At 50.3% G+C, this 20533-nt stretch overlaps 7 protein-coding genes and 1 non-coding gene across 8 annotated transcripts; 4 read left to right on the top strand and 4 right to left on the bottom strand.

Annotated features, from left to right (window-relative positions):
- Positions 1 to 103: 103 nt before the first annotated feature.
- On the top strand, positions 104 to 2742 carry TrAFT101_001063 (uncharacterized protein). The gene is made up of 2 exons (XM_024905970.2): positions 104 to 286; positions 340 to 2742. Exons 1-2 carry the CDS (start codon positions 244 to 246, stop codon positions 2634 to 2636), a joined length of 2340 nt encoding a protein of 779 aa, XP_024765306.1. The 5' UTR covers positions 104 to 243; the 3' UTR covers positions 2637 to 2742.
- Positions 2664 to 4266, bottom strand: TrAFT101_001062 (uncharacterized protein). The gene is made up of 4 exons (XM_024899150.2): positions 3943 to 4266; positions 3608 to 3853; positions 3411 to 3511; positions 2664 to 3328 (listed from the first exon to the last, which is right to left on the bottom strand). The coding sequence occupies exons 1-4, from the start codon at positions 4001 to 4003 to the stop codon at positions 3212 to 3214; spliced, it is 525 nt and encodes a 174-aa protein (XP_024765305.1). The 5' UTR covers positions 4004 to 4266; the 3' UTR covers positions 2664 to 3211.
- Positions 4267 to 4389: 123 nt separating this feature from the next.
- On the top strand, positions 4390 to 7165 carry EXO84 (exocyst complex component exo84). Its single transcript, XM_024902297.2, has 3 exons — positions 4390 to 4812; positions 4881 to 6349; positions 6415 to 7165. The coding sequence occupies exons 1-3, from the start codon at positions 4612 to 4614 to the stop codon at positions 6776 to 6778; spliced, it is 2034 nt and encodes a 677-aa protein (XP_024765304.2). The 5' UTR covers positions 4390 to 4611; the 3' UTR covers positions 6779 to 7165.
- Positions 7166 to 7277: 112 nt separating this feature from the next.
- On the bottom strand, positions 7278 to 7973 carry TrAFT101_001061 (uncharacterized protein). Its single transcript, XM_024904676.2, has 2 exons — positions 7861 to 7973; positions 7278 to 7751 (listed from the first exon to the last, which is right to left on the bottom strand). The coding sequence occupies exon 2, from the start codon at positions 7709 to 7711 to the stop codon at positions 7559 to 7561; it is 153 nt and encodes a 50-aa protein (XP_024765303.1). The 5' UTR covers positions 7712 to 7751; positions 7861 to 7973; the 3' UTR covers positions 7278 to 7558.
- A 2613-nt stretch (positions 7974 to 10586) lies between these two features.
- On the top strand, positions 10587 to 13229 carry OLE1 (stearoyl-CoA 9-desaturase). Its single transcript, XM_024903337.2, has 2 exons — positions 10587 to 11650; positions 11718 to 13229. The coding sequence occupies exons 1-2, from the start codon at positions 11356 to 11358 to the stop codon at positions 12851 to 12853; spliced, it is 1431 nt and encodes a 476-aa protein (XP_024765302.1). The 5' UTR covers positions 10587 to 11355; the 3' UTR covers positions 12854 to 13229.
- An 82-nt stretch (positions 13230 to 13311) lies between these two features.
- Positions 13312 to 15290, bottom strand: TrAFT101_001059 (uncharacterized protein). The gene is made up of 2 exons (XM_024899074.2): positions 14896 to 15290; positions 13312 to 14796 (listed from the first exon to the last, which is right to left on the bottom strand). The coding sequence occupies exons 1-2, from the start codon at positions 15121 to 15123 to the stop codon at positions 13669 to 13671; spliced, it is 1356 nt and encodes a 451-aa protein (XP_024765301.1). The 5' UTR covers positions 15124 to 15290; the 3' UTR covers positions 13312 to 13668.
- Positions 15291 to 15535: 245 nt separating this feature from the next.
- Positions 15536 to 15607, top strand: TrAFT101_001058. The gene has a single exon. It is a non-coding gene; the product is annotated as a tRNA-Gln (tRNA).
- Positions 15608 to 15616: 9 nt separating this feature from the next.
- Positions 15617 to 19403, bottom strand: TrAFT101_001057 (uncharacterized protein). The gene is made up of 3 exons (XM_024904672.2): positions 18023 to 19403; positions 17915 to 17917; positions 15617 to 17807 (listed from the first exon to the last, which is right to left on the bottom strand). Exons 1-3 carry the CDS (start codon positions 18160 to 18162, stop codon positions 16256 to 16258), a joined length of 1695 nt encoding a protein of 564 aa, XP_024765300.1. The 5' UTR covers positions 18163 to 19403; the 3' UTR covers positions 15617 to 16255.
- Positions 19404 to 20533: the final 1130 nt, after the last annotated feature.

Raw genomic sequence — 20533 nt, 5'->3', positions numbered from 1 at the left:
TTCATGTAATTCAACATTTGCTGACATCGGCCGGAATCGAGAGAGAAGCAGCCGGTACAGTGTTATTCCACCTTATCGTGCACTCCAGATTGAGTCAGCACGTTATCGTGATGCCCCGCCAAAATTTTGCATCGCGGGGCACCGGCGTCCAGCAGCAAACCTTCCATTTCTAAGGCGCCGCGTGCTGGATGAAATTCTCGTGCGCAGTCACTCTGACAACGCGCAAGTGACGCTGCCATCAAGATGGACGCGGGTTCTCGTCTCCAATTGGGGACAGCGGCTGCTGGTGAGTTCGTTGTGCTGATTTCTCCGTGTCGCGTGCTGACAAGACTGCACCAGACCTGGTGGAAGTTTGGCACGCTTATCGCACGTCCATAATTCTGTGCGCTCTTGTTCTCCTTGTCGGTCTGCGCACACTTCTTCATTCGACTGAAGAAAGGGAGCCCTTGGCTGTGCTTCCCCAGATTTATAACCAGGAAAAGCCCGAGGCGAAGGAAAAGATCGCCCTGGAAGCGCAACCTGTCGCTGCGGCCGAGAAAAAGTCTACCGGACCTAGGCGGATAAAGGGTGGTGTGGCCAGAAAGCCCTCGCAAGAGAAAAAGACAACGGCAATCGATTACACGGACAGGCCTGCCAAAATACTTGTCTTCTTCTCCTCTGTCACCACCAAGACAGAGAAGATTGCCCATGAGTATATCAAGACACTCGAGGCCTTCCTGGATCAGAAAGCGGGCGAGACAGAGAGCAAGTTCTTGAAGCCCGAGCTGCTCGACTTGACCGAAATCGATTTTGAGGATTATTTTGTCAGCCCTCCCAAGTCTGTTGAAAACGCCGCCTACGTCTACCTTTTCCTCCTTCCGAGCTACAACATCGATTCCATCAACGATACTTTTCTGCAGCATCTCCAGGAAACCCATCATGACTTTAGGATCGATACTGCCCCTCTGTCTCCGTTGATTGGATACTCGGTATTTGGCTTTGGAGACAAGGAGGGATGGCCAAACGAGGATGAGGGATTCTGCTTCCAGGCCAAGGAGCTAGACAAATGGATGTCCAAGCTGACCGGCCGGAAGCGAGCCTACCCCGTCGGAATGGGCGACATGAAGAGCGATCACGTGGAACGATTCACAGAGTGGGCTACCGGGGTACAAGACGTGATCTCTCAGGCTGTCCAGGCTGGATTCCTTGGCGAAGGAGTGCCCGGCAGTGGTGATGCGGTGGAGAGCGACGAAGAGGACGCTGAAGCCGATGACGGTGAAGTCGTATTCGACGACGACGAGGAGTCGGGCGACGGCAAATCGTCTGATGGCTCCAGGCCATTAGACGACGTCGAGGACCTGGGGAAAATGATTCGTCCTAACAAGAATGGAAACGAAACCACTCGGAAAGCGCCCCTGGCTGTTGACTTTACGACATATCCCTCCTCCGGCAAGAAGAAAGCTCAAGCGCCTATTGTCAAGGAAATGGTGGCCAAGAATTCTCCAACATATACCGCTCTCACCAAGCAAGGATACTCCATTGTCGGCTCCCACTCTGGTGTCAAGATCTGCCGCTGGACCAAATCTGCTCTACGCGGACGCGGCAGCTGCTACAAGTATTCTTTGTATGGTATCAACTCTCATCAGTGCATGGAAACCACTCCTTCGCTCTCATGCTCCAACAAGTGTGTTTTCTGCTGGCGTCACGGAACGAACCCTGTCGGTACAACATGGCGATGGGTGGTTGATCCTCCTGACATGATCTTCGATGGTGTCAAGGAGAACCACTACAAGAAAATCAAGATGATGCGCGGTGTGCCTGGCGTTAGAGCGGAGCGATATGCTGAAGCCCTTAGGATCCGACACTGTGCCCTATCCTTGGTGGGAGAGCCCATCTTCTATCCCTATATCAATGAATTTCTCGCTCTCTTGCACAATGAGCGAATCTCTTCTTTCTTAGTCTGCAACGCACAACATCCCGATCAGCTCGCGGCTCTCAAGGCTGTGACTCAGCTGTACGTGTCCATCGACGCCTCCAACAGAGACTCGCTGCGAAAGATTGACAGACCTCTCCACCGAGATTTCTGGGAACGATTCCTGAGATGCCTGGACATTCTTCGAGAAAAGCGTTTCCGCCACCGCACGGTCTATCGCTTGACCCTTGTCAAGGGCTTCAACGTGGAAGACGAAGTTGAAGGCTACGCTCAACTCATTGAGCGCGGACTGCCATGCTTCGTCGAAGTCAAGGGTGTAACTTACTGCGGCACGGCAACATCCTCCAACGCCGGCCTGAGCATGTCCAACGTGCCGTTCTACTGGGAGGTCTGCGAGTTTGTCAAGGCGCTGGACAAGCGCCTCCAGGAAAAGGGCCTCGACTATGGAATTGCCGCCGAGCATGCCCACAGCTGCTGCGTCTTGCTGGCTAGCAAACGCTTCAATGTCAATGGGAAGTGGCATACGCATATTGACTACCAAAGGTTTTTTGAACTGCTTGAAGAGAGAGGACCGGATGGCGATTGGACGCCCGAAGACTATATGGGACCACCGACCCCCGAGTGGGCTCTGTGGGGGAATGGAGGATTTGATCCCCGGGATGAAAGGGTGGATAGGAAGGGCCGCAAAATGGAGGCCATTGTGACGCGCGAAGCACCCGAGTAAGATTGCTCAATGGTATTACATATTAGTATCATGTATAACAGGATAAAAGTATAATATTACTAGTGTTCACCAAAAGGCCGATTAGGGAGACATTACTAGTACCACGTAGACCCAATGCAAGCCATTGGAATTTCATATTGGATTATGGAAACGCTACCCGCACCGGCCCTTCCCAAAAACCTCCCATGGCTATATCATTTCACTGCACAACTGTTTACACACGACTCCCAGAGGATCGATCTCGGAGCGAGAAAATGAAAAGAAACTATTAGAAAAAAAAGAGTTTCAGGAATTTATCGTACACCAAAGCGGTTTTTGCGTTTCCCCCCTCAACGGTTCTAGGAGAGATATATGTAACAAAGAGAGGAGGGGATCCGGCGCTTCGAATCAGGGTTTTTTTTTTCTTTTTGTCAGTTTTTTTGTGCCCCCCTTTCCGTCAAAGGTTGTTGTTTACTTTTGGCTAGAGGGGGAAAAAATGATGGATTTTTTTTTCCCCTCTCATCATGATATTTTTGTATAAGCTGAGTGAAGCGGGGGAGGAACACTCGGCTGGATTTGTTGTATGTTGAGTTGGCTTAGTCGAGGCCAACATTAGGGATATCGCCCAGGTTGATGCCGGCGGAAGAGGGACGAGTGCGAATGCTAATGTCACCGTCGTATGCGATCATGTCGGCCAAGATATCTAATATGGGCTGTTGGGGATCGATTGTCAGCATAAAGTCTAATCGGTGCATTGGTATAGCATAATGGTGGAGGAGGGGCATCTGCATCTACCTTGGGAACGGTGCTGTCGTAGATCTTGATGAGGTCGCCGGGAGCAGGGTAAACCTTCAATCCCTTGTAGAAAGCGAGCGCAGAGTCAAGCATCTTGGAAGCTAAATTGAGCGAAGAGTGCAATGTCAGCGTGTTATTCCTTATCGCGCTTCAAAAGAAAAAAAAAATAGTGTCATGGAGGGGAGGGTCTTTCATACGATCTTGGCTCAACATCTCGCCCGTCATGACCTGCTCATTGAAGAAGGCCTCTCGCTCCTCCACGCCGGTAGGGAAACCCTCCTCCTTAGCCTCGTCGACCTTGGCCTTGATGGTGCCGCGCAGTCGCTGTGTGGAGGCCTCGGCTTCTTCCTTCTCGGCGCGGACCTGCTTGCGCTCGTTTCTTCTCAGGTTACGACGAAATTCGGCGTTTCTGCGTCGCTGGAAATCAAAGTATGCGGCATATGCTGCGGACAAAAAGGAAATCACAGTCGTTAGCAAAAACCAAGCACCTTTCGAGCAAATCTCGCGCAGGCCATTGGGGGCAGAGACGAACCCAAGAGGCCTGTCGCAACGGTTGCGACTGATGCCGTCACTACGGTGCTTGTCTGAACCATTTTTGACGAATGGAGGGGAGCTCTCGGGTCAAGGGTTTCCAAGCTGTAGCTGCAAGTGAGAAAATAAAAGGATGGCGGGCTCCGGGGAAATCGGCCTTTGCGGCGGCTGCTCAGAAATAGCCCTGTTATGCGACAGCAGAGAAATTGAGCGTCAGCTGGAGAAGATGCCGCCGCCGGGATTTTTTTTTTTCTCTTTGGAAAAAAGATATCACAAGGAATATGGAGTCACTGCGATACCTGCTAGCTCGGAATATCGATTGAGCGACGCTGAAGGCAATCGGCACATTGTCGGGTAAACGAGAGTTGCCTTGGGACTTGCGCAGCCACCGATTAATGCTGGCGACAGCTGAGTTCCACTAGCACACTGTACATGCCATACCTCCATCCGAGCATCGACTTCCTAACTGCCAACGCAGCAGCCAATCCTGTCACAGCTCAGCTATAGAGCTCTGTGCACCAACTTCCAGAAAGTAGACGCGACCTGGAAGTTCAAAGCTGCCTGTGCATACATACCTGTAACCGTTATTTCTACCATAGAAGCTGCTCTTCTCCGCCTTCCCCTGTGTCATCCATCCAATCAGCCCTCACCTCAATGAGCAGCAGCCGGCATGTCTGAGGAACGCAGCAAGATAACTCTGTCTCTTCGAAGCGGCAAGCGACGAAAGGCCCGCCCCGTCATTAGTGCACCGCGACAAATCTCTGCACCAATTCCGCAAGATGGCTCGACTGGAGGCACAACTGCTGGCCCCGGTGGACTGGTTCCGCTGCCCGAGGCGCCTCGGCCGCGACCTGTAGCTGCTGGTGGAAAGGTGAGATCTCACGATACTGCTGCCAGGGGAGATTTGTTTGGCTCTGGCGACTAATCTTGGCTTTGTAGACCTCTGATCTAGTGAAGAAACGATTCTCTTCACGATTCAACAACTTACCCCCCGAATTCGACGCGGCCGCCCCTCCAGTGCCGAGTCTCCCCCCTCTTGAACGGTACAACACCGACTATCAACCCCCTCCGTCACGAGCAGGGCCGGGAGCTGCTCCCACCGTCGATCTAAAGGCATTGCGAGACCCGAACCTTACTCCCGACCAATATGTATCCTCAGTACTGAGTGAGGCGAGCGAGGATCAGATCCAAGAGTATGCCGAATCGCTGCAGGGCATCAAGACACGCGCTGCTGCGGACCTTCAGCAGAACCTATTGCAGAATCGGACGCAGTTCATTAAAATCAGCAAGGAAGCAGAGAAGCTAAAGGGAGAGATGCGAGCACTTCGCAATCTAATGTCTGAGCTCAAAGCGAACACGACTGCCCTTAGACAAGCTTCCGGTAGGGGAGAAATGGATACATCTATAGGGGGGGGCGCCACAATGAGCAAACGAGACAAACGCAGCTCCATTGTAGATCGAAGTGCTCTCTGGACCACGCAGATGCAAACTCTCTACAAGACAGTAGAAGGCTCTCAAAAGTTCCTGCCAAACGCGATAGGACGGCATGTGGTTCTTAATGCTGGTCCTTGGATCGAATTGGACAATGCAACCTACAAGAGCAGAAGAGCCATGCAAATCTTTTTACTCAACGACCATCTTCTCATCGCCTCCCGGAAGAAACGCAAGGTCGACGCGCCCAACTCGGATAGCCGTGGACCGATGGTGAAGCTGGTAGCTGACCGCTGCTGGCCCTTGCTCGATATTGAAGTCATTGAAATGCCTGGAACAGGAGATTCTATGGGCGGCCGTAATAAGTTGGCTGATGCCATTATGGTGCGAGGCGGTGGTCAGGAGACATTCATCTATCGGACAGAAAAGCCAGAAGCAACTGAGAAGAAAGCGCTGATGATGAATGTTCGCAAAGCAGTGGAAGAGCTACGCAAAGGGTTGCAGTCTGAGATGGAGGCCAATAACAAGGCAAGAGAGACGATTAACTACTTTGCTTCCAGAGACCCAGGTCTGCTCCAAAAGACGGAGCTGCTAGAGACGCTATCTGATATCAAGGACATGCTGATTGAGGTGGATGGCAAACAGCAGAATCTGCGCTGGGTCGAAGGCCAAATGGATGAGCTTGATATTGATATTGCTCTTCAGGGATTCGAACCGGCAGTGGCGCGCGTAGAAAAGATGAAGGGGTTGGCAAGGGGCCTCAAGGGCAACACTGTGGCACAAGACTTTATCAACTTTGAAGTTGAGGAGAGGTGCGGTAAGCTTGCGGGCATCATTATTCAGCAGCTGGAGACGACACACAACCAGCAGAGCAAGACGAAGCGAAACTTGAGCTGGTTGGCCAGACTGGGATATGAAGACAGAGCCAGAGAGGCGTATCTTGCGGCCCGTGGCGACACGATTCACAGAAGAGCAAGGTTCGTCTTTTTTTATCTCTCTTTCATATACCACTACATTACATGAACTAACAGGACGCGAATAGACAATGCATCTTCCAGGGCGATTTGCATTTATACATTTGGCAGCTATCATTTGTATACTTTACCCTTATCCACAACACGGTCCTGTGCTTCCAGAGCTGCTTCCCTCCCCCTATGATGAGCACGTGTGTCAAGTGGGCAAAGGAGCAAGTCGAAGCTTTCAATGTGATTCTTGCCAGGCAGTTGAGCAGCACAGAACGCGGCGGACAAGTCTGGACGCAGTGCATGGATCAGGCCAGAGAACATGCCAAGAAGCTGTCCGATGTGGGCCTTGATTTTTCAAGCTTGGTTGGTAAAGGTGTGGATGGGCCTCCAGCTAGTTCGTCGGTTGAAAGCCAGGGTCTTGTTGGGCTGGGCCTGGCTTGAAGAATGCGTTGATAGTAGAGAGCTGTCGAGAGCTGTCGAGACAGGAGATGGAAACTTGGTTTTAGATTATCTTGAAGATGTTTGTTCTTAGACAAGACAAAATGGAACGCGGCAAGAGGAGGTGACATGGTTATACTTTTTTATTCTCTATTATGCATCATATGCTATAATAATTACGGCTATCATTTATAGTTACTTTTTTAACTGTCGTTTGCATATTGAGTCGTGGATACTATGTTATCCGCCTACCATAGTGTCGTCGAGAGATCGTGATGCGGTATCTTTCGATTGCCCTTAATAGTAGACAGAGCCTGCAATGAGATATACGCTGAGGCAGTGGATTGAGAATCTTATAACTGTTATATAGGATCACAGCTAACAAGGGTGGTTTTAAGTTTCTCATTGACATTTTCCTATCAATTGCTTGCTATCCATCAACCTTTCTCTTTACCGAGATGGTACTTGAAAGTCGACTACTTTAAGTGCGCTACCCTGAACTGCAAGATTATAATTTTTCTAAGAAATTATAATTAATATATATATAATAGATATTTCCTCAGTTATTACTAAAATGGGTAGCCATTTCCGATCGACTGAGCACTTCTTCTCAAACTTTGTGCTCAATTCGAATCTGCCGCAACGAAACTGACCGAATTGCTAGTTTTGAAACCTTCAAATGATAGATTGCATCTCCATGACATTGACAGCATTGGCATCTAGCAATTCTTTGGCAATGACGGATCCATTACCATGATACTTGTGCGCGACGGCTTCCCAAACCTAGATTACAGGAGGCTGCAGGACGAAATACCATGTTCCTCTCAAGCTTACCATAGCAGATTGTTCATCTCCCTCTGGCTGATATTTGAAGAGTGCAGCTAGCCCTTGCCGCCCATTCCATATCTCCATGGCCTTAAGATTTGGCATTTTCATAGCTGGCTAGAGGCGAGAGTTTTAAAAAGCAATTGGAAATCTGTGTAACAAAACGGATATTGGTTAGTTGTCAACGGCCACCAAGGTAGTATAGTGGTGGGCTTCTATATGGCAAGGGAAAAAAAAAAAAGAGACGAAGCAACACTCACAGTGATCTGTATCCGCCTGCAAACAACTTCCCCACACCCTCCAAGGCTTACAATGAACTTCCTAGAGTCTAGTAAAACGGGAAAACACCAGCGACAGCGCCTTGGGATTCTATCGCCGTCGAGTCTGTTGGCGTAGAAGCACTGCTGTCACTGCGGGGACCAGAGGCCCAGTTGTAGCCACCAATGGGTTTCATGCTCCCGGGTTTAGAGCGGCCCTTCGCTCATGATTTCATCGAAAAAGTTTAAAGATTACCTGACCGGCCGAACTGAACTCGTCGAATTCTTTGGCAGCGCAAATGTGCTGGTGACGGTCGATTTTAGCCAGCATAGATTGCCTCTGCGGGTTGACCGTAACTGCACTTGCCAGAAGAAATATTAGGCTCGAAAGTAAGATGTTTGAACCAGTGTTCCGAGTCGCTAGGGGAGTGAACGCTGATGTCGAACTTCAAGTTTCCGTTCGGCTCCCATGTGCTAAGAGTTGTGAACAGATGCTGAAAATGCCGAAAACGCTGTGATGATAATGTTATTAACCGTATCGCTAATCCCCGAGACACGGTGACAAAGCCCGCCAAGTTACAGCCATCCTGTAGTAACGTCTGCAGAATTAGAACCGGAATCTCAGCGGGTAGGTAATGCCATGATGCCGTACCGGCCGTCATTTGCGATGTTGACGCCATCTTTAAGAACAGCGGCAGGAGAAGGGTATTTTTTAGTTTCAGTAGCAGCAGGTCTTTGGCAGCGGCGAAATGAGGTTACTGCCGAAGCAGCTGGTCTCTAGAGATAATATTTTGAAGCTCGTTTTCTTTTCTTTTTTTTTTTTTTTTTGCTTTCTTCTCTCTCCTTCTAACCCTCTTTCCTTCCCAGGCAGCTAATATGCAATGAAAACTATTTTCTTTGCTTTTATCTTTGCCCGTCCTTGTCTACGATTCTACCTTCAATCAATAACAAGTATTAATTCGTACAGTTTTGCAAATGGCACCGGCCTCGAAAAAAAAAAACCTTCTTCGGGTGAAGCCGCAACAAGATCCGTGGAGAAAAGGCAGCTCAGAGTAGACGCAGGTGTCCCACCTTGGCAGCCATTGATGACGGCTTTGATGCGTGTGTTTGTCGTTTTTATGTTTTACTCTTATCTAGGCGAGGCACCTTTATGGTCTGCTCCAAAAACAAGATGGAACTGATTTTGATCCACTTTGGCAATGTTGTGGCGTTGTATATAAACCTACTCTTATCATCTTATCATCGGGCTGTTGGGGATGTTGCTATCTACTAGTAGAAAGGAATGTCGCAAATGTAAGACCACCTCTCGGGGTTCAATTTGATCAATTTGAAGTTTAATGTTAGCTACATGTACTTCCTTACTTAAGATACTTACTTGTAGGTATCTAATGTCATGGCATCAAGGTACTACTAGGTAGGTAGGCACCTTCGTATGATGACCTGATAGTGTCTCATGGTACTTGACCCTCCTACTTAGCAGGTAGTTTATATTGCCGACGTCCATCAATGTTTCACATCAATATTTCACACTGTCCCTGTGTTGCGACAATATCAGGTACGAGCGAAGCTAGTAGTGAGAATGTACATGTTCGTGTGTAGCTGGCTCAATGCCAATGGGTGCCTGCTCTTTGGGAGCAAAGATGCGGAACTATAGAGCATGTATGCTTGTAGTTGTCTTGCTGGTTGCTGCATATAAACTTGCCACTATATGAGTAGTATACCGAATTCTGTCGAATGATGGGAAGAGATATTGCTTAGAGAATTATACAAGTAGCTTTGTAGATATAGTAGTGCTAAATAGTGCTGTTGTATAGCTACTAATATTTTTCACCGCATCATTTATTCAGTTTCCAGAGGGATGGAACATCTGAAAATTTTCATGCTGTTCCTACACATAGATTTTTCACATGTGTTCACATTTCTCTTTCTCAACATTCGAGTACCTGTATAGATCACAGCTACGACCAACATGTGAAATTCCGAATTTGTTGTCTTGTTGATTTCCCATTCATCAGTTGATAGGCTATTCGCACTTCCCCACATCTATCATCATCATCGACTTTTACCCATTTGATGATACGTACTGTAGATGACTTTAACTGTTGAACGCAGAGAGCAACCGAGGCACCTACTCGATGCAACGATCTTTTTTCCCTTTTAAGAAACACTACACGTAAGCTCTGCTCCTTTACATCCTACCTAGGTGCCTCCGTGGTAGAAACGGCATGTGAATGAATTCAAGGGTACGTACGGTACAGCAATCAACATGAAGTTGTAGCATGACGTTTCATTGCCGGGCCTCTCATTCGCCCATTTCGACAACCTTGCAGCCCTCCAAACACACACACGAAACCCAGAGCCACTAACACAGCTTGGCCACTGCGGGGGGTGCCTCGGCTGCGGGGACTGCGAAAAGAAAAAAAAAAAAAAAGTTGTTGGGGAAAGGACGGAGAAAAAAAAAAGGTTGAGCGTCTCTGCCGCTGGACCGTGATTGGCTCAACCTGCACGAAGCGAACTGCGCTAGAGCAGCGAAAGAAAAAGGGTACTGCGTTAGCCACTTACGGCAGACCAGCTTCAAGGTACTGCGCCGGGAGGGGGTGTGGGAAGCTGCGAGGGATGGGAACAATAGAGATGCGATGGAGAGCGTTTGGATGGGCGCTGTCAGGCGATATGAGGCTGCATCTGCTGATACCGACAGCTGGGCAAGATGCGAATGCTGCAATGTTGGGGAAGCAGCAGAAAAAGAGAACAATCTCGGTGTTTATCAGCTGATTCGCAGCTCCCAACTGTTATTGCCTCGAATCGTCGTCGCTCACTTACACGCCCTCGTGTCTCGCCGCCTGCCCCAGCGATCCAACAAAACCAGCCAGCAGGTACCGCGTAAGGTACTCTCGCCGGCCCAGGTACCCTGATCTTGCGCCATGAGCCCCCGTCCGCCGCGTACCACCCACCGCATAGCTACCGCTATGCTACATCTCTAGCGGATCCACGGAAGCATTTCCAGCCCATCTCGTTTTGCTGTTTTCAACCATCTCCACAAAGGCAAAGTTCCAGTGGCAGTGACAGTGACAACGGCCATGACCGACGCCGCCAGCCTGACAGGTGTATCTTTTTGTTGCAATTTCTTACACATTTTTCGCCTTCTTATCCGCTGGTCCGCCTATTCGGGAGAATCCAGCGTCCTATCCCGGGCCTGGCCTGATCTCAGGCCCTGTTGATCAAACGCCCCCCTCCTCGGGATCTTGACATAAAGAAGACGTGCCTTTTATCACACACACCCTCCACAACACACACAAAAAAACAAAAAAATAGAAGAGTTCCTCACTCTTTCACTTCTCTCACCCCTCCATCTCTCATCCCTCCCGGTCCCTCCCTCCCCCCCGGGACTTGGTTCTCTTATAACGCCTTTTTCGCTCTTCCTCTGGACATCTCTCTTCTTCCTTTTCCTCTGTGTCCAGCCTTGATAGAGTCTTCTTCGTTATCAAAGCAACAACCAACATGTCAGAATCATCTGCCGCGGCCTCAAAGGCCCAGGCGTCAGCCTTCCCTGATGGCACAACCGACTATGTGCCTCTGCGCTCCGGCGGCAAATACGACCTCAAGAAGGTTCACATCTCAGAGACGCCCATTACCTGGGGCAACTGGTACAAGCACGTCAACTGGCTCAACACCACCTTCATCATCTTCATCCCCATCCTGGGCTTCATCTCCGCCTACTGGGTGCCTCTCAAGCTGGCCACTGCCATCTTCTCCGTCATCTACTACTTCAACACCGGTCTAGGAATCACAGCTGGTGAGTCAACGCCCCTCAAAGGAATATCAATCAGCCATTGCATTTCATTTACTTACTGAATCTCAAGGTTACCACCGTCTCTGGGCTCACTCCTCATACAAGGCCACTCTCCCCCTCAGAATCTACCTTGCCGCTGTCGGTGCTGGCGCCGTCGAAGGCTCCATCCGCTGGTGGTCAAGAGGCCACCGCTCTCACCACCGATACACCGACACCGAGAAGGACCCTTACTCCGTCCGCAAGGGTCTCCTGTACTCCCACATCGGCTGGATGGTCATGAAGCAGAACCCCAAGCGAATTGGCCGCACTGACATCACCGATCTCAACGAGGACAGCATCGTCGTCTGGCAGCACCGCAACTACCTCAAGTGCGTCATCTTCATGGGTCTCATCTTCCCCACCCTCTTCTGCGGTCTCATGTTCAACGACTTCCTCGGCGGCTTCGTCTACGCCGGTATCCTCCGCATCTGCTTCGTCCAGCAGGCCACCTTCTGCGTCAACTCCCTCGCCCACTGGCTCGGTGACCAGCCCTTCGATGACCGCAACTCACCCCGTGACCACGTCATCACTGCCCTCGTCACTCTCGGTGAGGGTTACCACAACTTCCACCACGAGTTCCCCTCGGACTACCGAAACGCCATTGAGTGGTGGCAGTACGACCCCACCAAGTGGATGATTGCTCTGTGGAAGTTCACCGGCCTCGCCTACGACCTGAAGCAGTTCCGCTCCAACGAAATCGAAAAGGGCCGTGTCCAGCAGCTCCAGAAGAAGCTCGACCAGAAGCGCGCCACCCTCGACTGGGGTACTCCCCTCGAGCAGCTCCCCGTCATCGACTGGGACGACTTCGTCTCTCAATCCAAGAACGGCAAGGCCCTCGTTGCCATCGCCGGTGTTATCCACGACGTTACCGACTTCATCAAGGACCACCCCGGTGGCAAGGCCCTCATCTCCTCCGCCATCGGCAAGGACGCCACTGCCATCTTCAACGGCGGTGTCTACCTCCACTCCAACGCCGCCCACAACCTGCTCTCCACTATGCGCGTCGGCGTCCTCCGCGGCGGCTGCGAGGTCGAGATCTGGAAGCGCGCCCAGTTCGAGAACAAGGACGTTACCTACGTCAACGACTCTGCTGGCCAGCGCATCGTGCGTGCTGGTTCCCAGGTCACCAAGGTTGTCCAGCCCGTGGCCAGCGCCGACGCTGCTTAAATCAGTCGTAACATGTCAATTGTATGAAAACTACCGTTAGGGTGTGTATGGGGTGAAGAGAAAATATGCAAACAGAGTTGGAAAAAAGGATTGGGCTTAAAAAGTCCAATCTAAAGTTGCGAAGTAGTGTGGGGTAAGAAAAAAAAATCACTTGCGAGCTTCATACTGCGGTTGAGTTTTTTTACTTCCCAACAACATTCACTTCACTGCCAACTCTAAAAAAAAATTTATCATGAAATGGCGTTTGAAAGGGAATAAATATTTCAAGGGGTCCGGGAGACAATGAGGCCGGACAATTGGGGCGTTTTTATTTTAAACAGACAGAGAGACCAGAGTAAACACTGCAGAAGTGAAAAAGAGAAAACTCTCAAATCATAAAATATACTATATATTTTGATACAAACACTAGACCATTTTGAACTTTGTGAAGACTCGTAGTTGGTGGTATTAACTTGGGCAATCAATCTATTTCCATTTGCCATGCCCCGCTATCCTCAAAAGGAAAAAGGACATCATTATCAAAACAGGATGTGCGGCTCCCAAATCATAATTATACTAGGCCTAGTAGGTATGTGTACCTTATAGTATTTCGATAAAAAACATTAGCCTCTCCAATCCATCTTCATCTTGTAAGAACTCGTCAGTGGTATTAAAATAACTCTATTTCCATTTGCCAAAACTCCAACCCCCCTTCAAACGTGGAAAAAAAAAAAAAAAAAGAGGAAAAACATGAAAAAGGAACAGCCATTACCAAAAACGCCCCCCCCCCCCCCCCAAAAAAAAAAAAAAAGCCGATTCATTCCCTCCACACCACCTCAAGGCGTCGCCATCCTCGTCTTCATCATCACCAACTCACTGCTCTTCGCCCACAGCCCATCCGGCGTCTGCCGATAACACAGCAACCGCCCATCATCCCCCGTGCTGCCCAAAATCTGCCCATCATCATCAAAGCCCACGCGCCACACCGGCGTCCGGTGGCTGTCCAGCCGCGAGACTTCCTGTGCCACGTGCGGGATCTGCCCCGGCTGGCCCGTCCACAGGCGCTCGCCGACGTTGCTCGACTTGGCGAGGCTCGCGCTGAGAGTCGATGACGGCTGGTGATGGTGATGAGGCACGCTGTTGCCGTTGTTATTGTTATTGTTGTTGTTGTTAAGATTCGAGCTGGATCCCGGCGTATTACTCTCCTTCTCCTCCTTCGTAGCAGTAGGCGACGACTCCTTGTGCGCACGCCCATCCGGCTTGAGCAGATGCGACGCAGACCACGACTGGCCATCGTTATCCGAGTACGGCGTGTCGATGCGGAAAACCCTAGCATACCCGTCCTGGCACGCCGTGGCAATCATGTCGTAGCCCCTGATGTTGCCCGGCGCCCACGCCACGTCCCTGACCAGCCCCCTATGGCCCATAATCTCGACGGCTAGATAGAATTCCTTTTGCAGCGTGTTGGCGCCGAAGCTTGCCGATGCAATCTCCCTCGTGCGGTACACCTTGACCGAGTTCATACCCGCCACCACCAGTCCCAGCGCGTCGGACGGCACGCCTGCTCTCAGCGCCGTGTAGCACGGCTCTGGGTTTGGGTCGAAGCGCACCTTGAAAGACACCTCTTCACCGCGGCTCGGCTTGGGGCAGATTGTGAATTCGTCAATGGACGTGTACTCGGCCAGGTTCTCGGGCTGGTCGTTCTCGTACACCGTCAGCCGCCCATCGGTTGCTAGTAGAGCTAGGTACGTCTGCCTCGTCTCCTCATTGTGCTTCATCGAAAAGGACCGGTACGGGGATCGCGCCGACCGTGTGTCAAACGCTGGCCGGCCATTTACCGACCGTGCAGCGCAGAAGCGCCGTCCGGGCGCAGCAGAAGGGTTTTCAGCCCAGAGGCGGAACCAGCCCTCGATGCCGAGTGAAGCTATGAGGTTGGGATATATCGTGGACGGCAACCATTGTAGCTATATATATATATAGTAATAACACGCTCGCAGTCAGCACTTCAATTTCTCCTTTTCGTCATCACAGAGATCCCGAGTCCAGCAAACAAGCAGACATACCTCAATGACTTCTCCTCCATGCGCGCTCCACGTATCGCACAGCCTCCACGTCGCATCCTTGTGCCGGTTGAAGACCCGAATCTTGCCATCCACCGACCCCGTCGCGCATCGGTCGCCGTACGCGTTGAACGCAATCGCCTGCACCAGGTCCTTGTGCCCGTGCTGGAGGTTCAGGTCGAAGGACTTGTTGTCGTCGTCGGTGGGGGATTGCGGGATGGAGGTGGTCATGTTCTTTTGGAGAGTGAGGCCCAATTAACAAAACAAAGGAAAAGATGTTCGTTGCGCTGTATATACTACTTTGAGAGATTGAGCAAGATGTGTCGCCAAGAAATACCACATGCACTTGATCTGTTTGTGGAATTGGTGGGTTATAAAACTTGCTGAAGCATGGCATGTGAATCTGGATGCAATTGGAAAGTCTGATTGAGCCTCAGCTCACCTCACCAGAGACCCAACTGAAGCTCGAGGTCACTTGGCGGGGCTTTAGTGTGGCTTTAGTGTGGCTTTAGTGTGCCGTAAGGTACGTACCCTCGAGTGCCCGCCACGAGGAGGCCCAGCCCACTTTAACCACCAAAAGTTCAAAGTCTTCAATTCGTGCTCCAGACCCCCAACAATCACAAGTTATCCACAACTTCTACATGGTTTCGTGGTCTAACGGTCATGACTGCGGATTCTGATTCCGCCAGCGAGGGTTCGACTCCCTCCGAGACCTTTTTTTGTTGCTTTTTTCTAATTTTTCTAATTCTTTTTCTGATTCTATCACTTTTTTCTCACCAATCCAGCAAAGGCATGTCTTCGCCCAGAGTAAGTAATAAGTATGTGTATATTCGTCAAAATGTATGTACAGAATTTGAATCCCAGGGCGATTTACCCTGCTGCTGTTTAGATATCTCCCCAAGATGCAGAAAATGAAGAGGAGAAAGGCCGCAAGTTACGTGCCCAAACTAAGGCACTGTTATCCGTCATTGTGATACGCATCAACCGGTATCAATCTCTCCCATGTATTCCAAGTGAATATACAAAACGTCTCCCCTCATCAACGTCTGCAGTGGCCAATTTCAAATGAAATTCCAATTTTCAGTAATTAGAAGAAGAGGAAGAGAAGTGAGGGGAAAATATGGGAATAGGAGGCAAAGCGCTGCTCATGTCTAAAAATTCATAGCACCTAACTCGTTCGCAGCGATAAGAGTTCTTGCTTTCCAGCCGTTTGCCGATTGCGCCATAATGCTAACTTTCGATTCCAAAGTGTCCGTTTCAGTAAAAAAAAAGTCAATCAAGAATAGAGAGAGAATGAGGAGGAGCAAGTGAGGGAAGAGCGTGAGAGTGTGAGAAAGAATAAAGGGTATATGAGGTGCATCGATTAATCATCGGACGGCGGCGTCGTTGACACTGCTGCTCGGGATGGAGGCCGATGCGCTAGTTTGATGAGATGTGGCGTCGTCGGAACTGGTGTTTCTGAGTCGGGCGTCGTTGCCGTTGGGACTTCGACAATTGGTTTCCTAAGGTCATAGAGCTGCCGTCTTAACTCTGGACCGTCCCACAAGTCCTCTCGCCAGGGCCAGTTTATCATCATTTGAAACAACTTTTCGCTCATGGAGACGGTATAGCAATTTGACGCCGCAATGTAAAGCGTTGTAACAACGCCAAAGTCCACGTTGAACCACGGCGAGGATCCAGACGCTTCAGACGCCAGAGATACCCGTAACGCTTGATTGATTGTCTCTGCGATACTGGCAACTTCCAGAAATTTGTCTTCCTCTTCATCGGGGGGCGTAAACGCCATTTGGGGCAATGGCGTAAAATCAAGGGCAATCGACGCGCCGCGGTGCCGAAGCAGACAGCCCATGAATTTCAAAAAGTCTCGTGGATTCGAGGCATCCTCCATGTTTCCGTAAAGTTTCTTTGCCTTTTTGAGGAGCTCTCGGATATGGTAGCATCTCTGGTGTAGGATATCGAACTGGAATCGGGCAGCCGCGTGATCCCAAGTACCGTCGTCCCCGTTGTACTGTCTGCACATCCAACTGAAAGCATTGATATCCTGGAATAAATCGTCAACGTGCTCTTGTAGCTTCTCCAACGATGTAAACTCTTTGACCCCCCCGACGTTGCTTTTCCTAGTCTCGTATGCCTGGAGAGATAGCGATGGTGGTGAATTTATCCTCATAAAGGCTGCAGAGCCTTCCCACCGGCGAAGAAGCTTGGTCATGTAGGTTGCCCTAGCGTGAGAATTGTCACGATCGTGGCTGAATATCTCGGGATGTCGAAAGATGTCCTGAACTGCGTCTGGTAGATTTGTCATCAAGCGAATGCCGTTGGCGAGATGCATCATGGCGGTTGGCCAGTTCCTTCGCAAAATCTCTATATAGAAAAAGGAGACGCAGCATATCATGATGATTCCATAACGTTTCCTCATCGGCAACCCATTCAATTCCTCGGCCATTCGGTTTAGTGAGAGGTTATACTGTCTGATAATGTAACGCTCGGTGTTAGATGGTGGGCCAAAAATGGTGAGGTTGGATCCCGCAAGCTTAAAATCGTGATATGCAGAAGAGAGAGCGACCATAGCATGCCTTACTGCTTTTGATGTAAAGCAGTATTCCGGTACGACATGCCCCCAGAAGAAGGTATTGTGAATATGTGTGATTCCCACCAAATCCTCCGCCAGAGGCAAAAACTGCTGGATATACTGGCTCTCTACCATGTCGCCGCTGAAATTGGTCACCAGAGGTCGTAACAGTGTTAGTGATGATGAAGATGAGTTGACTGATGAGGACGATGAAAGCTGTTGAGAAAAGCCCGGTTTCCTGGTCGCTTTTGGTTTGGTAAGAGGCTTGTAGCCGTCACATGTTCGGCCTGTTGAGATGCATCTTTGGCACGCCGGTTTCTGCTCGTCGCATTTGATTCTTCTAATTCTGTAGTAACAATCTTTAGTTAGTAGTCGCAAAGGTGGGATGAAAAGATAGTTGATGGTAGAAGATTTCTTCTCATTTTCTGCTTCGGTGGAGGGCGGGTAGCTTACTTGCTATTTACCTGCTGTCAGTCCAGAGAATTTCGAGTCACCATGAAGAAACATAAGGGACATGGGGCATCTGAGTGAGATCAAGCGAGCTAAGGTTACAAAACATACCAAGTTACACAGCCCGTCCGAACCTTGGGCTTTCCGGCCCGCCTTCGCTTTTCCTTGACGGGAGGGCCTTCGGACTCGTACGGCGGCGTTATAGGGGGGACGACGCCAGAAGGAATGGGAGAAGATTTTGGGGGCGTCATGATCGACACATTGGCGAGGAATACGCGATATTGGGGCGGCTTAGATTGGAAGGTCACGCAACAGCAAATCTGAGGAAAAAGAATATGAAAAAGAATATGAAAAAAGCCGCCGGCATCAGCGCGAACACCGACACAGGGTAAAGGGGATGCGTCGGAATTGATTGACAAAGAGTACGAAAGAACAGCAATAGGTTCTGTTGCGACAGCAAGATTGAATGAACCCTTCGCAAGGCGGAGAAACTCTCGATGTCGATGTCGAGCCGAACCAGCCAGAGTCCTACGGTGTCCTGTGACTGGTTCCCCTTTCGCAAGAGCCGCCCTGCGCAGACAGCGGATAATTGTCGCCAGATCAGATTGGCGGGGGATTGCAAGAAAATGGTCAGGACCAGCAAAGTATTAAATGCTGACAGCAGATATAATTGAAGTGGGCTGTTGACGGCTATCAAGGCTTCCCAGCCCACTCGTGCCGCCCGCTCGCCAAGTCGCTATGGTCTCGCGTTCAAGTCCCAAGTTACCAAGGGAGAGATGATGGCCCCCGGACCGGAATGCGGAGCCGCCTGGCCACATTAAGCAAGCAAGCAGAGGCTGGATGAGATGGGCCAAGAGATGAGGAGCGAGTGTCCGAGATGCTGGCTTTTCACGATTAGGAAACTTGGTTTCTCTTGTCTCCAGCTGCTCAACTCCGGTTCGTTACGGAGGCAGATTGCCACTCTAGCAGGCCCGGAGCGAATAAGAGGATTCGTGCCGTGCGATCTCTTGAGGCTTTGGCCATTCTGGCTAATAGCCAGTAGCGTTGCTGGGGGCTGATCTAGCAAAGAACTAGGTTATCGAGCGCATGGAGAGGAGGGTGCTTAGGTTGCTAAGCCTGGGCATTAGCCTAGGTACCTCCTGGGGAGTTTGTGGATTGTGGCCCATCCCATCGGCTGTCGCTGGGCTGAGCTTCTGCGCGAACAGACATTAGCTTGGACTTGGACCGTCTTGTAGCCCTTTGTAGCAGCACACGTGTATGCACGAGTTTGGACTCGCAGGCACAAACGGGCCAGCAGATCAGCTATGGCACGATGCCAGCGACTTGTTCTGCTGTGATTCCCTGCAGGCCGCGGTGTGATCTGACGCCGTAGCGCTCTAGCACGAAGGCATTGGCACTACTGGCGCTGGCTCCATGTGATTAGCCAGCGTGATTACTACTACTACTGGTAGGTATTACCACGCTATATCGTATCCTCGCTTCGGTAAGGGGGTTCGTAGCCAGGGATGGCTGTGACGGCTGGAGGCGACTGATGGCGTTTTGGGCGATATGGAAGCCGGAGAGTGGAGAAGGGGGAAGAAGCTGGCACATGAAAGAAAAAAGCAAAAGCAAAATGCGTAGCAGCAGACAGAGCAGGGAGTGGTCTTGGAGGGACTTGCTTTGTTGCTGCAGCGCCTTCTTTACAGCGGCTTGTAGCGGTACGGAGTAATACTGGATTCGTACTCCATACTCGCCTCTACTGGGCTGCTGCACTTGCGGGTTGCCGCGGGTACCCCCGCTATAGGTATTGTCTGTCTACTCGCAGGAACAAATGGTACCTGTAAAAATTGGCCTGTGGATGTACATAAATTGCAAGTGGACGTATCTCTACCAAACCGAGTTTCCGGGACGCCTCAATAACCAGAAAGTGGGCTGGTTCCTTTGACATTGACGCGAGGATAGAAAAAGGAAAAACGACGCTGATCAGACCTGGCCTGATTTTAAGAGCCATTATCCAAGTCCGGATTTCCGTAGATGGATTTAACTCGCTTCTATTGCATTAGTCTGGCCTCTACATTTAAAATTGTGGTTTTGCAATGCCTCTTTCAAAGAAGTAGGTACTGCTGTTATAAGTGGGTACTAGATCGGGCACGGAGTATTATACTCCGATCTCAGCCTGGAATAGAGAGATTTTAAATTTTGAATCATTGATTTGTAAAAGCCGGGAATAAAAAGAGGACACTGAAAGAAAAAGGAAAGCTTAGATTGCCGAAGCACGCACAAGAAGGCAGAGTATGGAGCCCACAAGTTGGCCGGATCCGCGTATCCGGACTGCCGTTGGTGCGAGCCCCAGACCTGGTCCCCAGAAGCAGCTCAGCCATGACTCAAGTCGCCCGATGATGGGACAGCAAGACCACAACTATTTGCTTGTATTGTGATTTATTTCTGTTTCCGTAGCTCCTCATTGTGGGGGTCGTCAAGAGAGGGTCGTACATCCGGCCTAAGGGATGCATGTCCTGCACCGAAGCAGATGTAAGCCAATCCGTAAATCCATGTCCATATCCATGTCTAGGTATATCCATATCCAAGGAGCTCCCCCCTTCCTTTATCTATTTGCGTCGTATAGGCGAATACGCCAACAGT

The sequence above is a fragment of the Trichoderma asperellum genome, chromosome 1 (assembly GCF_020647865.1).
Source record: "Trichoderma asperellum chromosome 1, complete sequence".
Taxonomy (NCBI): domain Eukaryota; kingdom Fungi; phylum Ascomycota; class Sordariomycetes; order Hypocreales; family Hypocreaceae; genus Trichoderma; species Trichoderma asperellum.
Note: the sequence above shows the minus strand (reverse complement) of the source record. Positions and strands in the feature narration are given on the sequence as shown.